Here is a 14,225-nt window from a genome sequence, read left to right as displayed (position 1 = left end):
GCTGTTTTCAGGTAAACCTGCAGCTTTGGGGCAAGTAATTCAGACCCTGGGTCTTTGTTGGAGCAGACGGGAGTGTCTGGCTTAGCAAGACAGGGTGCTGGAGTCCTGAGCTGGCAGGGAAAACAGGAGCAGAGGTAGTCTTGGCACATCAGGTGGCAGCTCCCGGGGGGTTTCTGTGATCCAACCCGTCACAGGTCCCTCCCATGACCCCGGTGGGGAAGGACAGGCTCTTAAACCCTGCGAGGCCAGAACCAGTCTGGGCTGGGGCATCCCATGGCTGGGGAGTCACACACTGGCTGGCTTGTGACTCACCTGCCCATTGTGACATGCCCCCTGCTGGCTGGCACAGCCTCATCCCCTCATTGCCAGGCTTGGCTCTGACAGAGCGGGTGCTTGCACGTGCTGCTGAGGAACGCTGAGCCAGCTGTTTCAGCTCTGCCACTGGCAGCAGAAAGTGAGTGGACCATATACACACCGGCTTTTGCCCACTCCTGACTCCAGGTAGGAGAATCTTCTATTGCCCACCTCTGCTTTTCCATTGCATCGCCAGCCACAGCGAGCCTTCTGCGAGCGCCTGGCTGCCAAGTGCCCTGGTGCTGGCTGTCTAGCCCGGTGCCAGTGAGGAAGTGGGCAGCGGCATGCGCACAGGAGGGAGTCTGGGGCGGCTAAACAGAAGGGGTCGCACCAGTCAAGCCCAGAGGGGACGGAGACAAGGAGGAGGGTTTAGCGGGGCTGGTGGCAAGGCATGGAAGGCGGCACAGGCTGGTAGATGAGGCATTGGGCTGGGACTCAGGAGAGATGTGTTCAGTTCCCAGCTCTGCTGTAAGTCTTCTGAGTGAGATCAGATGAGTCCCTGACACTCTGGGCCTGAGCAAACTAGGGAGAGCAAGTCCCTGCTCCATGGGGGGGTTGAGACACTAAATTCAACAACACCCGCATGCTCAGCCGCTGCTATGATGGGGCCAGGTAAGTGTCCAGACAGGGGGGTAGCTGGTGGCCAACATGGGCCATGTGGGGGTGATGAAAGGCAAATGGGAAGAAGCATAAGAGGTGTGTGTCATGGAGTCCCTGGGCAATACTCTGGAGCTGCTCCCTATGAAGCCAGTCAGGAGTCTGGTGAAGTCTCCTCTCTGTGAGCAGGCTCTTCTGGGCCAGAAGCTCACAGGGCTTCCAGCTTCCTGGGTCTGACCTTGGAGCATTCAGCATCCTCTGCCCCTCCTTGTGCTTCCCACAGCAAGTCTGCCCAGGCAGGGTCCTAGAGAAGCCAGAGGGTCCTGCACCCCCACTTCGCAGTCAGATGGGACTCTTAGCCAGCCAGTAAAATAGAGGTTTATTAGATGACAGGAACACGGTCTAAAACAGAGCTTGTAGGTCCAGAGAACAGGACCCCTTAGCCGGGTCCATTTTGGGGGGCAGTGAGCCAGACACCCACGTCTGCACTTCACTCCTCATCCCCAGCCAGCTCCAAACGGAAACTCTCCAGCCCCTGCTCTCTGGCCTTTGTCTCTTTCCCGGGCCAGGAGGTCACCTGATCTCTTTGTTCTCCAACACCTTTAGCATCCCCTTGCAGGGGGGAAGGGCCCCGGCCATTAGCTGCCCGGAAACAGTGTCAGCCATTTATGCACACTGGCCTTTATCCCACCACCTAGAGACTTAAGAAATGCAGAGGGGAAACTGAGGCACCCCTACAGTATTCAGAGGAAACATTAAGAACAGTCCCACTTTGTCACAGTGAGAGAGTTGGAGAGTCTGTGGGAAGCCCCCTCTCTTGTGAAATCAACCACCCCCAGACAGTGTGGGTCCTTCGCAGGCCTGAGGGTGCTGATCCGGGCTTTGCGCGCTACCCAGGGCTCTAATCCTGGCTCATTCCCAGGAAGCTGGGAATGTGAGTGGTGGAGCTGCCAGCTCTGGGCATCTCCCTTCCCAGCACGAGATTGCCTTGTGGCGGGGGGTAAGCCCACCCCAGGAGCTGCCATTTGTTGGCCTCTTCCACAGAGCGCTGGAGTCTCAGCCACTCCAGATTGGGGGGAGGGGCCAGCTGTGAATTTGGAGCCAGATCCGGGTTTGGATCTGAATCCGCCGGTGCTGCGGAGCGTTCAGATGTGGGGAGCTAGCTCCTGCCCACACCATAGCACAGCGTGCCACTTCAGCCAGCCACCTGCCAGGCTCTGGCAGCGCCCAGTGTGGAACTGCAGCTGGGCCCTCCAGAGCCGAGCTGCTGCTCCTCCTCTCTGCTGGCCAGCCAGCCGCAGCTCCTCAGCACCTGCCCGCTCAGCCCCACCTCAGTGCGCCTGCCTCCCCAATCTCCTCCCTGGCGCTGCACCTCGCCCTCTGCACCTGGCATGTCAGTACCCAGCGGGGCCAGGAGCCAAGCGCCCTGGGAGCCATCTGTAAGGGGCTGAGTCCCTCCTGTGCTGGGCTCCAGCCAATCCACAAGCCAGGAACTGGCCTTGTGACTCCCAGAGCAGCTCTATCAGTCTCACAGCAGCAGCTCAGTCTGCTCAACATCACTCCAGGGCCAGGAACTTGCTCCTGCCTGACAAAGGCAACAGTCTGAGACCCAGGAGACCCATGGTCATTTCCCAGCTCTGACACAGATACTCTGCGTGGCCTCGGGCAAGTCCCTTATTCCCTCTGTGCCACAGTTCCCTGTCTGTTCAGTGGGGGGTAGCAGCCAGGCCCTGCCCTGCAGGGGGTGGTTAGATTAAATGCAATCGAGGTTGGGCAGTGCTCTGATGCCATGGGGATGAGGGCCAGGATGGTGCCTAAGACGGACCAAAAGCAAGGGGGAGCTACAGAGCCGGTGGTGAGAGGGTTTTGGCCTTTGACAATCTGCTCTGGGTGCCTGGGCTGTCAGACCCCAGCCAGCCACTGGCATTGCCAGACTTCCCTGAGCTATGGTGCTGCTGCTTTCCCTGCTTCTAGGAGTCACTGCCTTCCCTGGGCTGAGACCCCCGCAACAATCATCTCCTGGGGCTGCTGTGGCACTGAGTGGCTAGCAAGGCCTGAGACTCAGTTGGGCGGGGGGGGGGGGCTGCTCTTAAAGCATGGGCTGGGAGCTGGAGGAGGAGAGAGTTCGGGAACCCCCGTTCTGTACTGTCACGAGGAGGAGGAGCCGGGATGGAAGTGATTCTTCCACTCAGGGATCCATCCGGCAACCTCCTGGCTTCAGCTGCATGGACGCAGGGAGGGGCTCTGGCCTGGGGTCTGCAGGAGCTGGGACTAGACAAGTCCAGCAGTCCCTTCCAGCCGAACGTCTGTGACTGTGGGGAGTGGAAGGTCCCTCCCATGACCCTGGTGGGGAAGGACAGGCTCTTAAACCCTGCGAGGCCAGAACCAGTCTGGGCTGGGGCATCCCATGGCTGGGGAGTCACACACTGGCTGGCTTGTGACTCGCCTGCCCATTGTGACATGCCCCCTGCTGGCTGGCACAGCCTCATCCCCTCACTGCCAGGCTTGGCTCTGGCAGAGCGAGAGCCGGCACGTGCTGCTGAGGAACGCTGAGCCAGCCGTTTCAGCTCTGCCACCGGCAGCAGAAAGTGGGTGGACCATATACACACCGGCTTTTGCCCACCCCTGACTCCAGGTAGGAGAATCTTCTATTGGCCACCTCTGCTCAGCCACTGCCATGATGGGGCCAGGTAAGTGTCCAGACAGGGAGGCAGCTGGTGGCCAACTTGGTCCATGTGGCAGTGATGAAAGGCAAATGGGAAGAAGCATGAGAGGTGAGGGAGCTGGAGAGTCTGTGGGAAGCTCCCTCTCTGGTGAAATCAACCACCCCCAGACGGTGCGGGTCCCTCGCAGGCCTGGGGGTGCTGATCTGGGCTTTGCGCGCTATCCGATGCTCTGATCCTGGCTCATTCCCAGGCAGCTGCGAGCGTGAGTGGTGGAGCTGCCGGCTCTGGGCATCTCCCTTCCAAGCACGAGATTGTCTCTGGGGGAAGCCCACCCCAGGATCTGGTGTTTGTTGGTCTCTTCCACAGAGCGCTGGAGTCTCAGCCGCTCCGGATCGGGGGGAGGGGCCAGCTGTGAATTTGGAGCCTGATCTAGGTTTGGATCTGAATCCGCCAGTGTTGCGGAGCATTGAGCTGTGGGGAGCTAGTTCCCGCCCGCGCCACATCACAATGTCCCACTCCTGCCTCCCCAATCTCCTCCCTGGCTCTGCACCTCGCCCCCTGCACCTGGAATGTCATTAGCGAGCTAGGCCTGACCACCTCCATCACCTTTGCTGACCCCATCACTTCCATAGGGAATGGCACTGAGGATGCCAGGGGAACAGGCATTCTCAGGTTGCCAGGAGCCATTGTTCTATTTACCAAGACAGTCCGATGCCAGGACAGTGCCCCTGAGCTCTGGACAGGGCTAGGGCTGCATTAGGACACCTGCCGTGCAGCTGCTGGAGAGTCAGCAGGAGACATTGAGTGAGGAATAGAGCCCCCCAGAGCAGGGGCCATTTAGGAGACCCATCATGGGGGGAATCAGGCCTGGGATGCTTTCCAGCGGCTGCTGCCACCCAGGCCTTGGAGAGATGAGCCGTGAAACCCCCAGAAAGCGTGGCCCCTGGCACACAGCTTTGTAGCACTGGGACCCCAGACACATGAGCCGCCATCCAGCAGGGCCTTGGGCCAGCCCCACCCTCTCCCACTGCCCCACTCTGGGAGGCCAGGGAACAGTTCACAACTTTGCAATGACCAGCTGCAGGGATCCTGGCGGGCCCTGGGATGGTTTTAGCAGCATTTTCAATGTTTGGGAAAAGTGAGATCTGTGCAATAGGCAACGTTGTTCCATCTGGGCACAAGCCAGCTCCTGTGCCCCAGAGAGCTCTCTCAGCTCACACTGAACCAGGGACAAAGGGGGCAAGAGGTTGGAAGAGAAGGTGCCAGCCTGGGACCCAGGAGACCCATGGCCATTTCCCAGCTCTGCCAGAGATAGTCTGCGTAGCCTTGGGCAAGTCCCTTATTCCCTCTGTGCCACAGTTCCCTGTCTGTTCAGTGGGGGGTAGCAGCCAGGCCCTGCCCTGCAGGGGGTGGTCAGGATAAATGCAATTGAGGTTGGGCACGTTGGAAGAGAAGGTACCAGCCTCTCTGCTGCTCTCCCACCTTCTGCTCCTGCCCTTTCACGGGGGGGGGGGTGTGTGAGCAACTCCTGCTGCTCATGAGCCTGCCCCAGCTGCCCCACCCCCCTGGCCTCGCCCACCTGGGAACTGCCATGGCCCCAATATTCCTGGGGGAAGGGATTAGGGTAATTTCCCTGGGCAGGAAGAATCCTGAGTGGCTGGATCCAGCCTGTCTGCTGTGCAGCTTGTGAACCAGCAGAAGGAGAGGTGGGAGTGACCCAGGGAGGCCGTTTGGCCTGCGGGATGGGGTGCTGGCTGGGCATAAGGAGACCTGGGTTCTAATCCTGCCTGTCCTGCTGACTGGCTGGGTGACTTTGAGCACATCCCTTCACTTGTTTCCCTGCTGGCTGCCTTGGCTAGTTAGAGTCTGAGCCCTGTGGCCCAGGGATTGTCTGCAGCACCTGGTGCAACAGGGCCCTGATCTCAGCTGGCATCTGTAGGCGCTGGTGGAACAGAAATAATTGGGCTGGCCCTGATGCTGAACGGGACAGTCGCCTCTCGTCACTCACAAGCAATGCCTTGTCCTGGCTTCTTGCAGGATGGCTGAGGAAGTCCCCAAGGCCCCCTCAAAGCCCATCCGTGCCTGGGAGGAGATGAAACCTCCCCAACGGAAGAGTTGGCAAAAGAGCCCACAGCGGAAGCAGGAGCTGTGTGTGCCTCAGCCCTTCCGTGCCGGTGAGTGGGCGCCTCCTGGGTGGGCGGAGGGGGCTGCAGAAATGGCCGGGGCCATGGCCCTGCATTGCGGTGGGGCTTGGCCCCTCTGGGGGTTGGGTGGCAGGACTAGGGTGTCACTGGGGGAAGAAGGTCCATAGACCTTGTACTGCTCTGGGCTGCCATGAGATGGAGAGACAGGAAAACCCCGGCAGGGGGGAATGGCCCCTCCTGCTGGCAGCAGCTGCAGCCTCTAGAGCTGATTGGGGCATTAGAAACGGCAGCTGAAGCATGGGGTGGAGACTGACTGAATCGCCCACCCTGATCTGTCACGCTGCAGGGTTGGAAGATATTTTCCACCCGTTGAAGGGGCTACTTGGTGCAGGGGGGGTTGTTAAAGCCTAGGATTGCAGGGCACCGGCCAGAGCATAAGATGCCCCCTGGTGTTGCAGCCCCATCTGCTGGCTCCTTTGTTGCATGTCCCAACACAGGGTATTTGGGGGGGAGTGTTGACGATGGGAGCCCAGTGCCTGCCCAGGTTACACCCGATGGCTCTGGCTGGCTGTTGGTGGAAGGAGAGGCAGTCAGAACAAGCAGAACGAGCAGGCTCTGGGTCCCCATCTCTCACACAGACTGGGCAACTGTTCCCTCTCCTACACGAGGACCAGACCAATTCACTGCCAGTCCCTCTGCCCCCTCCAGCAATGGCCTGGAGAGTTGGGACACCACTCATGGCCTGACATCATCCCTCCTTCCAGATGTGACGCTCCCCAAATCCCCAGACTGAGCCTGCATGCTGGGCGGGGAAGTGGGGTGGCTGTTGGGAACCAGGGCTCTGACTGGATCTTTGCTGGGCTGGGCAGCAAATAGGTGGGAATCCAGGAATCGCTGTGCCAGACCCTGCTGTGCATCGGGCTGCTCTGCTGGGGCGGGAGTGAGGGTAAGGGTTTTCTCTAAGATCTCTGTCACCCAGCCTGCAGCTTGGCAGACCCAGGTATTACCACCGCTCTGTCTTTGATCAGATTCACCAGTCTATTGTAACGCCTGCTTGAGGAGGCTAGACTGGGAGCACAAAGAGGCCCTGGACTACATCAACGCCTTTCTAACGAGCAATGAACAGGTACTAAGAGCCCTCCTCTGACCTGTCAGCTAGTGCCCTGTCCACATGCACCATCCGCCCTTCTCCGGGAGACGCATGGATTCTAAGGCCAGATGGGACCACTGTGACCTCCTGTAGAACACAGGCCAGAGACCAGCCCCCGAATAATTCCTGTTTAAACTAAAGCATCTTAAAAATGTCCTGCCTTGAGTTACAAAAGGTCACCCACCATGCCACTTACTCAGTTGTTCCAATGGTCTATTACTTTCTCAGTTAAAAACGTACATTTCCAGTTTGAATTTGTCTACTTTCAATTTCCAGCCCCTTTGAGGTGCCACCTGATGTATCGGGATACCACTGAGCCCGCCTGTTCTGCCAGCCTGGGCCCCCTTTACCTTGTCTTGCTGGGCTTGGGCAGGGCCACCCAGAAGGGGGGGAAAAGTGGGGCAATTTGCACCAGGCCCCGGGCCACGCAGAGGCCCCCACGAGAATGCCGGAGGCTCCCTCCGCCTGCCCCCATCCCCCGGCGCCTCAGCGCACCGCCTCCAGGAGTGGCCCTGGACAGAGCTAAAGCAGCGTGGCTTGGGCGGGGCCTGAGCTCCTCCCACTTGGAGCCACGTGGTAAGGGGGCGGGGCCAGAGCGCCTCCCGCTTGAGCTGCATGGTAAGGGGGCGGGGCCTGAGCACCTCCTGCTTGAGCTGTGTGGTAAGGGGGCATGGCCTGAGCACCTCCTGCTCAGAGCCACATGGTAAGGGGGCATGGCCTGAGCACCTCCTGCTTGAGCTGCATGGTAAGGGGGCGGGGCCTGAGCACCTCCTGCTTGAGCTGCATGGTAAGGAGGCATGGCCTGAGCACCTCCTGCTTGAGCTGCATGGTAAGGAGGCATGGCCTGAGCACCTCCTGCTCAGAGCTGCATGGTAAGGGGGCGGGGCTGTGAGCTCAGGTCCCGATGGAGCCAGGCTGCTGCAGTGCTGTCCAGGGGCCAGGAAAGCTCCTGGACGCGGCGCGCTCTGAGGCTCTGGGAGAGTGGGGAGGTAGGAGTTAGCAGCATGGTAAGCCCCTCTGAGCTGGACACCCTCCTGACAGGCCCCCCCAACCCTGAGCCCAGCTCCCCACCCAGCCCTGGGCAACAGCAGCGCCACCCCCAGGCAGCGCCGGCCCATTGGCACCAACCATCACCATCACCCAGCGACAGCCCATTATGTAATTGCAAATGTATATATACTGTCAAGGTTCCTTCCCCACTCTGAACTTTAGGGTACAGATGTGGGGACCTGCATGAACACCTCTAAGCTTAACTACCAGCTTAGATCTGGTTTTGCTGCCACCACTCCTAAATACTAACTCCCTTCCCTAGATAGTCTTGAGAAACTTCTTTACCAAGTCCCTGGTGAACACCGATCCAATCCCCTTGGATCTTAAAACAAGGAAAAATCAATCAGGTTCTTAAAAAGAAGGCTTTTAATTAAAGAAAGAAAGGTAAAACTCATCTCTGTAAAATCAGGATGGAAAATAACTTTACAGGGTAATCAGATTCATAGAGCCCAGAGGAACCCCCTCTAGCCTTAGGTTCAAAATTACAGCAAACAGAGGTAAATCCTCTTAGCAAAAAGGAACATTTACAAGTTGAGAAAACAAAGTTAAACCTAACACGCCTTGCCTGGCTGTTACTTACAAGTTTGAAATATGAGAGACTTGTTCAGAAAGATTTGGAGAACATGGATTGATGTCCGGTCCCTCTTAGTCCCAAGAGCGAACACCACCAAAACAAAGGGCACAAACAAAAGCCTCCTCCCCGCCCCCAAGATTTGAAAGTATCTTGTCTCCTTATTGGTCCTTTGGGTCAGGTGTCAGCCAGGTTACCTGAGCTTCTTAACCCTTTACAGGTAAAAGGATTTTAGTGTCTCTGCCAAGGAGGGATTTTAGAGTATTGTACACAGGAGGGAAGTTCCCTTCCCTTTATAGTTATGACACACACATTAAAGCATTGAATGTTTTAAAATCATGTATTTCGTGTATACCTCTACCCCGATATAACACTACCCAATATAACACGAATTCGGATGTAACGCGGTAAAGCAGTGCTCTGCGGGGGGTGGGGCTGCGCACTCCAGTGGATCAAAGCAAGTTCGATATAATACGGTTTCACCTATAATGCGGTAAGACTTTTTGGCTCCACAGGACAGCGTTATATCGAGGTAGAGGTGTATTTTCAAATTATTAAAAATTAATTTTTGAATGTATTTCACTGGTTATTTTTTACATTTCCAAATACATGATACTATAGTATTGCAACTATTTTTTTATGGAAGGGGCTCTTGAAATTGCTTTGCCCCAGCCCCCCGAATCCTCTGGGCGGCCCTGGGCTCAGCTCACAAGCCACTTTCAGCCATACACTCAGGCAGGGCCACACCCAGCTGCAGAAAGACACAGACCCTGAGATCAGCTCTGGGAAGACTCAGCTGAAGGGGCTTGTCCCAGTACTCTGGTGCCCACCTCCTTTGGAGTACAGACCCAAAGGTTTTATGAAATTTGCCTCCTCCCTTGATGTGGAGAGAGGCATGCCCAACTCTTTGCCCCTCCCCCCAGTTACTAATTGTACAAACTGGGTTATGGTATAAACAAGAAATAAGATTCTTAACTACAAGAGGTAGATTTTAAGTGGTTCTAAGAGATAGCAAACAGAACAAAGCAGATTACCTTAGTAAATAAACACAACATACAAACTAAGCTTTCCACACTAGATAGATAGGATCTACACTAGCAAATTCGCAGGCTGGCAGATTCTTAAGATTCTTTGCTGTGCAGCTTGGATTTCCCAGGTTTTCTTACACAGGTTAGGAATCTCTCTTCAGCCTGAGACCATCACTTCTCATAGTTCAATCTTTGTCCTCAGGTGTTTCCAGGTGTCTTATTGCAGGAGCGTGAGGTCCCCCCGATGTCATTGTTCCCCTTTTATCTCCTCTTCCCACCTGCTGGAAAACTCTTTTGCTGCGACCTGGGTCCAACAGTTCCCACTGTGTAGCGTTATCTCGAAGAGGTTTCTATGTTGTTTGTGTGCATTTCCTCAAGAAGCCATTGTTTGGCATTTTTACTGTTGTATCTGATAGGCTGTTTTGAACCTCACAACGTGTTTCAGGAACACATACATAGCTGAACTTCATAACTGCACATACAGCGATAGGACATACAATCCAACGAGACATTAATGTCTAGCAGATAAAGACTTTTACAATACCTTACAATATGTACTTTGTACAAAACATATCCTAATGACATGACAGTGGCGAATATTGGGGTGTCAGGGTGTCCCACCCAGATGTTCCTCCCACTCTGTCAAGCCCCTGCTAACACTGTCTGGCTGCTTAGCTGCCATGTTGCAGTTCCTCTCTGGACACCTACCCCGTGAGATCTGCTCCCTCTCTGGTCCGGTTTCATACAGAGCTGCCCTGCCCTCCCCAGATAGTCACTCCTGTTGCCGGATGAATGGCCTTCTGCCATTTGGCATATCAAAGCCTGAGCAGCACTGGGGGGAAGCTTTCTGACATCTCTCCCACTGGCAGCTCCTTTCCACGCTAACCTTCCTGTTTGTGTCTAATCTCTGCGGGCGAGGACGAGGCCAAGAACCTCAAGTTCTTGGATTCCATCAGCAGCCTCAGAAGCCTGCCTGCTTTTATGGACCAAGTCCTGCTAGTAGAGAAGATAACGGTGAGTAAAACACACACTGGGGCTGTGTTACTTGGCGGGTTTAGTGACTGGCCTGGAGATCTTTGCAGATTTGTCGAACTTCAGCTGCCAATCATTGGATCGAGTCAGACTGAAGAGCCCATTATCCAGTATTTGCTTCCCCTGTAGGTACTTACAGACTGTCATCAAGTCACCCTGTAACTTTCTCTTTGTTAAGCTGAACTGATTGAGCTCCTTGAGTCTCTCACTATCAGGCATGTTTCCCAGTCCTTCAGTCACTCTTGGGGCTGTTCTCTGATCCCCCTCCAATTTATCAACATTCTCCTTGAATTGTGGGCACCGGACCTGGACACAGGATCCCAGCAGCGGTCGCACCAGTGCCAAATACAGAGGGAAAATAACCTCTCTAACAACTGGAGATTGCCCTGTTTGTACATCCTGGGATGGCATTAACCCTTTTGGCCCCAACTTCGCACTGGGCGCTCATGGGCAGCTGATTACCATGACTGCCAAGTCTTTTCCAGAGTCACCGCTTCCCAGGTTAGAGCCCCCCATGCTGTGGGTGTGGCCTGCCGTCTTTGTTCCTAAACATATAACTGTATTGAAATGTAGATTGTTCCCTTGCACCCAGCTTCCCAAGTCACCAGGTCGCTCTGTGTACGCCAGTCTCCCTGCCCAGAGCCCCAACACTCCGCAGTCAGTGCCCACTAGGGAACTAGCAACAAATCTGCTCCGTAGATTTGGAAAGTCTTTGCTCTCCAGCACCTGCAGAAAGCTTTCCAGAGCTAACCTCCCTTCCCTGAACGTGGGACAGCGTGGGCTGGTGGGTGGTCCAGTGGGCTGGGCTCAGCACACCGGGGTTCTACTCCCAGTTCTGCAGTAAGACCTTGGGCAAGTCACTTCCCCCTCTGTGCCTCAATTTCCCTCCCATGCCTTGTCTCGTCTAGTTAGCTTGTGAGCGAACTGGGGCAGGGACTGGTTCTCACTTTGTGTGTGCAGCACCGGGCACAAGGGGGCCTGATCTCAGGTGGAGTCCTTGGGTGATAATGCTGATGGAGCCTTTGCAGAGCACTGGCGCGTGACACTGGGACACTGAGCACAGGCCCTGCACTGCGCTCCCTGGCTGGAGCCCTGCACACCATCAAGCCTGCAGTAGGACGACCTGGCTGCTGAGCCCACGTGTTGCAGGCCCTGCGCTTTGCTCCCCTGTCGGAGCCTTGCAGGAGCTTGGAGCCCAGCTGGCATTTCCCCACATTGTCTCCTCAGGAGCTGATTGATCACGAGTCCGTCGACTCCCTGACCGGCGTGATGCGTCAGCAAGCAATGCTCGCCATCATGAAGCTGAGGTACCCAGCCTGCCCGGCCCAGCCCCAGCCAGTGCTACATGCAGCCAGACATGCCAGCCACTTGGCATGGCCAGTTTTCCAGGGCATTCCCCCCTCTGCTCCTCCCCCATCTTCTGATTCCCCCAGGAAATGTGGCACCAGATGATGGTGCTGGTGCATGTGGACTGGCACCAGTGGGTAGGTGGTGGAGGATCCTTCGGTGCCTGGTGACCTCTCCACGTGGCCTTATGAAGATATGGGGGAGGGGGCGTGGGAGGCAGGACCAGTCCCCTCTGAGGGGAGAGGGGCAGTTAGGTGCTGCTGGAGCGGAGCGATTGGAGTCAGTGCCAGCTGCGTCACACTGGCAGCTCAGCGACTCCCAGTGGCTGAGAGGCTGGGCAGGCTGAGCCCTGGCACTTGGCACTGCCTGTGCCATGGGGGACTCTCTCTCAGTGCCGCTAGTGCCCTGCTCTGAGCTTCCCAGAAGCCTGCCCATCAGGCGTCTGGAAGGTGATGGATGCTGCGGGCTGGAGCTGGGCTCTCGCTGTTGGCTCAATTAGTTCCCCAGGAATGGGAAGGGGAGGTGGGGCAGGAGCTGGAGCAACTCTCCCCACTGAGCACTGGCTTCCTGACAACGGGGCAGGCAACGGCATTGGCCATGATTGCGTCTCTGCGGGGGGGTGAGAGGGGGCGGGATTTGCGTCAGCACTGGGCGTAGCTGTTCCTCACTGGCTGCCGCCTGCCACGAGGGGCGCGGCTCTGTCCTGCAGGGGCAGCTCAAGTAGTCACCTGGCACCTCATTGCATGTGCTGGGGCCATGCTCTGGCAGTGGGGGTGAAGAGGTTAATGCTGTCTGGGCTGTCCCCACCTTCCTGCCCCCCTGCACACAGCTGTGTGCCCTGTCCAGCAGGCTGAGAGCAATGGGCAGGGGCAGAGCTTAGATCCCTGCTTCGGTTCTGCCCGGCAGCGGGCTGATGCAGCATCTCTGTGCTGGCCTGGACTGTGCAGCCGCAGTGCAGACGGCTGTGGTGGGAGGGTCTCTTGCCCCCAGCGGGGCAGGACTGGCAGGCTCCTCTGCACTGTGGCCGCTGGGTTCAGAGGCGCTTTGGTGCCAGCAGGCTCTAGTCTCCCGTCCATGCCATTTGCAGGATGTTGTTTCTCGGTGAAGCGCAGCGATCTCTGCCCCAGCCGGTGAGTGCTGGTGGGGTCACAGCAGACAGCTGCAGGCTACACTAAGTCCCTGCCTGCTGGTATGGGAGAAGGCAGCACCAACTCCTTCCACCACCCCCTGGCCTGTTCTCATCTGCCACCCGCCAGCTGGAGCCCCCGCAGGTGTTTCCATGTCCTGGGAGCCTGAGGGCAATATTAGCACATCAGTCCCGCCTCAGACCCCAAATCCGCATGTGTCTCTTCTCTTAGCAAAGTGAAGCTATCGGTGTGGCTCCTGACACGACCCAGGCTGCTCACCACCTGCTTCTCCAGCATCTTCTCCCTGCCTCCAGCACACACCATGGAGGAGGTGGAGGCTGCTCTCTACACCAAAGTAAGCCCCAAACCGGCCATGTTGAGCCGTCCCAAACCGAGTGGGAATCCTGCCACTCGCTCGTGTACTGTCCCCTGGGTTACCTGGCACTGGCATAAGAGTGTAATGATCACAGCTCCCCGACAGGACTTCAGCGCAGGACCTGCAGCACCAAAGCACAGGCCCCAAAGCACAGGCCCAGATAAAGGAGTAACTCCCTCCTAGGGTAGCAGTAGTAGGCATTTATCCTTCACATGCACCGACAATTAGTGGGAACAGACACTCCCTTTACAAGCACATTCATCCCCATGCGTGGCTGGGGCACAGGCCTGAGATCGGCTGCTTCAGGTGCACATAGGCCAGGGAGCCGAGCTTGGCTGGAAATCTGCCCTCCAAATGTGGAGTCCTGTCTGACTCTCCCAGTGGGATAGACTGTGTGCAGTGGGCTTTCTGGGGAGAGCAAAGACAGGTGGGGCCCTGTTGCCAGGAGGAGTTTGTAGTAGGTCCCCTGCGGGTACAAGTGAGTGGTGAGCTGTAATACCAGGGGCTGCTATGACCTGGGGGGGTGTCACACGCCAGGGCATTGGTTCATCACCTGGCTGGGTAACTCCACTTGCTCTGGTTTCTCCTCTGCTCTGCATGCAGACGCTGAAAACCATGGATGAGATGCTGAAGACCTTGGTGTGTGAGGATAAGGAGCCCAACCTTGTGGTGCTGCAAAACATCGTGAAGGTCTGGAGGCGTGGGGGCAGGAAGGGGACTAGTCCTGTAGCTGGGGTGGGGCTCAGGGACCAAGGCTCTGTTTAATCCCAAGCATGGGACACC

At 56.8% G+C, this 14,225-nt stretch overlaps 1 protein-coding gene across 13 annotated transcripts in view; it reads left to right on the top strand.

Moving 5' to 3' along the window:
* LOC120394975 (maestro heat-like repeat-containing protein family member 7) overlaps nucleotides 1–14,225 on the top strand; it is a 174,197-nt gene that overhangs the window by 118,659 nt on the left and 41,313 nt on the right. For 9 of the 13 annotated variants that reach the window (XR_005592448.1, XR_005592446.1, XR_005592445.1 and 6 more), the window contains exons 1-7: nucleotides 381–501; nucleotides 5,655–5,791; nucleotides 6,790–6,887; nucleotides 10,479–10,574; nucleotides 11,820–11,899; nucleotides 13,298–13,421; nucleotides 14,046–14,132. Coding sequence is in view for 7 of the 13 variants with exons in the window: in XM_039519150.1 (XP_039375084.1) it covers nucleotides 5,656–5,791; nucleotides 6,790–6,887; nucleotides 10,479–10,574; nucleotides 11,820–11,899; nucleotides 13,298–13,421; nucleotides 14,046–14,132 (621 nt within the window). In the remaining 6 variants the exon portion in view is untranslated. Of the gene's footprint in view, nucleotides 1–380; nucleotides 502–3,374; nucleotides 3,587–5,351; nucleotides 5,792–6,789; nucleotides 6,888–10,478; nucleotides 10,575–11,819; nucleotides 11,900–13,297; nucleotides 13,422–14,045; nucleotides 14,133–14,225 lie in introns of those variants that run through there. The other 4 variants (XM_039519145.1, XM_039519146.1, XM_039519147.1 and 1 more) reach the window with 4 other exon arrangements.

The sequence above is a fragment of the Mauremys reevesii genome, unplaced genomic scaffold, assembly GCF_016161935.1.
Source record: "Mauremys reevesii isolate NIE-2019 unplaced genomic scaffold, ASM1616193v1 Contig86, whole genome shotgun sequence".
In the NCBI taxonomy this organism is placed as follows: domain Eukaryota; kingdom Metazoa; phylum Chordata; order Testudines; family Geoemydidae; genus Mauremys; species Mauremys reevesii.
The sequence above is the reverse complement of the archived record's forward strand: the minus strand, read 5'-3'. Positions and strand labels throughout refer to the sequence as shown.